This window comes from Myzus persicae, unplaced genomic scaffold, assembly GCF_001856785.1.
Source record: "Myzus persicae strain clone G006 unplaced genomic scaffold, MPER_G0061.0, whole genome shotgun sequence".
Taxonomy (NCBI): domain Eukaryota; kingdom Metazoa; phylum Arthropoda; class Insecta; order Hemiptera; family Aphididae; genus Myzus; species Myzus persicae.
Genome location: NW_019100468.1, coordinates 947,075 through 950,456, shown reverse-complemented (window position 1 = coordinate 950,456; position 3,382 = coordinate 947,075). Strand labels below are relative to the sequence as shown.

Below are 3,382 nucleotides of genomic sequence, written 5' to 3'. Positions count from 1 at the left end.
CCGTCGGTACACAGTAGGTACAGTGTATACACACACACGACACACACACACACACACACACACACACACACACTCTCACACGTACTATATATTTAGGTACCTAACAACTTCACCCGTGCCGCAACTCACGGTATAAATAATGTAAACTTAAACTGGCCGACTACTTTGACCGTAAACTTACCAAATACATCGTGTGTAAATACTGCCGTGGTGTACTATATTATTATAATATTATTTAAAGAAAACAGTATTAATTAATATTTTGTTTCGGCAGCGTCAAGCGAAAGCAGCGGCTTGTGTGTTATACTACAATATTATATACAATAATATGCAATTATGTATATTATAAATTGTAATAATATTCTGCCTCGTTATCGAAAAATAAATTACTGACGAGGGGGCGAACGGCGCCGTAACTTTAATACAACCCCCTTGGTTACGATCAGTAATAATATAATAATATTATTATTGTACTGTTTGATCTATTTACAACCAGCTGTAGTTCTTGTGGTGACTACAATAGCGCAATGACTAACCTTACTGTATTGGATACAACATTAAAATACGTGTAATCACTATCAGCTACTAATTAGTAATGGAAATCGGTAAGTAATTTTAACATTATTAAATGACACTAAACTATGTCTACCTGTGTGTAATTTAATTCAAATTTACATAATCCTTCATCAAAATTCAAAGGTTCACACGCTCCCGTGTATGGGGTTTTTATTATTAGATACATATTTTTTCCTCCAAATGCTAGCGATAATTAATACTAAGACATATAGGTATTAAATCGTATTAATAAATAGCGAGTGGTCTAGCTTTATGATTTTATGAATATTAGTTTACCTACTCATTTTAACGAATATTGAATTGAATATATTGCTTGAGCGGTGCAGGGGATCCAATGGTGATTCAACTGAAAATATAAAATTTTTTTTTAGCTTTGAAACTACATTAATTAATGATTTGATTTATTTAACTTCATCTACCCTCCTTACAAGAGAACACGACGCACCAAGGTTCCAGAACTTTTTAGTGAACAAAATATGTTTGACTATCGTATGTTTTCGTTTACAAATTGAAATGTAATTATTAATTATTTTATATTTTGTTAAATTTGTTTTAGAAATAATAATTAATATTTATACTTTTTCGAAGTGATTAAAACAACTATAAAGTGGTTAAAACTTTGATTTTAATTAATAAAGTATATAAAAAAAATGATTAGTCTTTATTAAAAGTTATTTTTAACCAATAAAAAAATATGTTATAAATTATAATATTACCATCAATTGTTGTTATTTTTTTAATTTTAACTTTGAATCGTAATTCGTAGAACATGAGATAATAGGTAGGTAGGTACGTATAATGTGTTATGTAGTAATAGGTTTGTTTTGTATATTACACAATTAATATTAAATTAATAACTCGGTTTATGTTTTTGAAGCTTTATATTACTTAATGTAAAATCAAATTGTTTAAAATAAATATCTTTGATGAATCCTATTTAATAAACTTATACCTAGTGTTTAAAAACACGAAAAACATACAACAAATAAATCTATAAAGTAACAATAACTAGGTAGGTAGGTTACTGTTACAATCTAAAATCTATATTAAATATACAATATACATATTTAATTAGAGTGCCGTTGTATAATGTATATGATATTTATTTTGGTTCATATACATTAGACAGTAATATACCATAATTACCTATACCATTATGCATTTGGTTATAAATTAAAAAGTTCAAGTTTGTAATTATTATTGTTTCATATCTGTCTGTAGATGATCGTCAAATATTTCGATTGTTTTCGATAGCTATAAAATAAATGTATGAATAATATATTTATTTGTATTCATCACAATGAGTAAAGAGCATTTATTACCACCTAATTCACCAACTTCAAAACCACAACCAAAAGCAAAGAAAAACATTCCAGATCTTCCTCGCCATTCTGCAATACTTCCTCGTAGGGCATATCAGATCGAGTATAATGATCATACCGATAACAAAGAAGAAAGAGAGATTAGGCAGTTACTCGATACTGTTCCAGTTGTCCCAAAACTGCCGAAAATGCCCGACATCAGTAAATACTTGAACAAAGGAAAAATGTTGAATAAAAGCAAAGCAATCAGTGATCGTAGGACTATAATTAAAAATTATATGTAAGTTATTCACTAACTGAAGTGCTCGATACCTATTTAACTCTTTCACTGTGCTTAGGAACGAATGCGCTGTAACGCAGAAAATCGACTTGATGATGGCTGGGAAATCCACTCCAATCGATCGCCAAGAAGAAGTTAAGATGCCACAGATCTACTACCGCAAGCAATTAAAGGCATATGCTAATGCCATAGAACCCACCCCGATGCAAGAATCATGGATAGACAATATAATAGAAGTGTGACACCTTTTTAAATAATAAAATAGATTATCTGTATACATGCATGTGTTTTCGGATGACTAATTACCTGATTACTTAATTAGAAATCAAAGACGGCGCGTTTAAAAAAAACTAAAGTGTTGGCATCCCTGATAGACGAAGTCAAGGCTGATTACATTAGAGTGCTGAAAAAGTTGCAAGTTGATGGTATTGTAAAGCCTATTCCGAGTTCTAATGCCCCCTTACCGGAAAAACAGCAAGAAAAGCCGTTAACTACAGCGTGAGTTTATTTTATTAATTTCACTTTTACATGCATTATTAAATTCTGTTTAACTCTTGTAGATTAGGAGGTAAGACTAAAAACTATCCCTTATTTTTGAAAAGAAAAAAACTCTTGATAAAACGTTTACATACTACTCATCCAACTACGATAAGCATACTGTATTTTACGAAACGCCAAGTTCCCAAGACGATGATTAATGCAGAATTATACAAGTAATATTTGACTCGTAGCATAATAATTAATATTATTAGGCGAACTATCAGAAAATATAGTGGAATTTGACATCATTTTTAGATTTGACGAATTTTCTCGAGACCTCGACGACCTAATGGCAACTTTGGAACATGACTTTCGAAAACAAGACACCTACCTGGCTAAAGATTGGTATAAAAAGGTTATATTAATTTTGACGAAGAGAGGAGCGATAGATGGCGTGACATTGAACGCTCTTCCACAGTTTCTTAGAGGTGTTACAACTATAATGAGTTTAGAAGTATGCTATGAGTAGTATAAAAATGTATGTTCTAGTGCCTAGTCCGTAGTCCTCCTAGGCTATCCGCGCGCCTGCTATAGCGTAAGTGCACGACCATACCCCCTCCCCTCTCATTTCATCTATACCGATCACATACATACCCAGCCGTGCTATATCCCTACCCCTCCCATCCACACCTACACGTAAGTGTGAGGCCACACCCCTTCCCCC

The 3,382-nt window shown here is 32.0% G+C and overlaps 1 protein-coding gene across 1 annotated transcript in view; it reads left to right on the top strand.

Annotated features, from left to right (window-relative positions):
• The first annotated feature begins 292 nt into the window (after positions 1-292).
• LOC111029638 (dynein heavy chain 12, axonemal-like) overlaps positions 293-3,382 on the top strand; it is a 33,928-nt gene continuing 30,838 nt past the window's right edge. The window contains 6 exon segments of the mRNA XM_022308773.1: positions 293-605; positions 1,798-2,178; positions 2,237-2,414; positions 2,501-2,676; positions 2,739-2,891; positions 2,974-3,172. Of these exon segments, the coding sequence (XP_022164465.1) occupies positions 1,877-2,178; positions 2,237-2,414; positions 2,501-2,676; positions 2,739-2,891; positions 2,974-3,172 (1,008 nt within the window). The 5' untranslated portion in view covers positions 293-605; positions 1,798-1,876.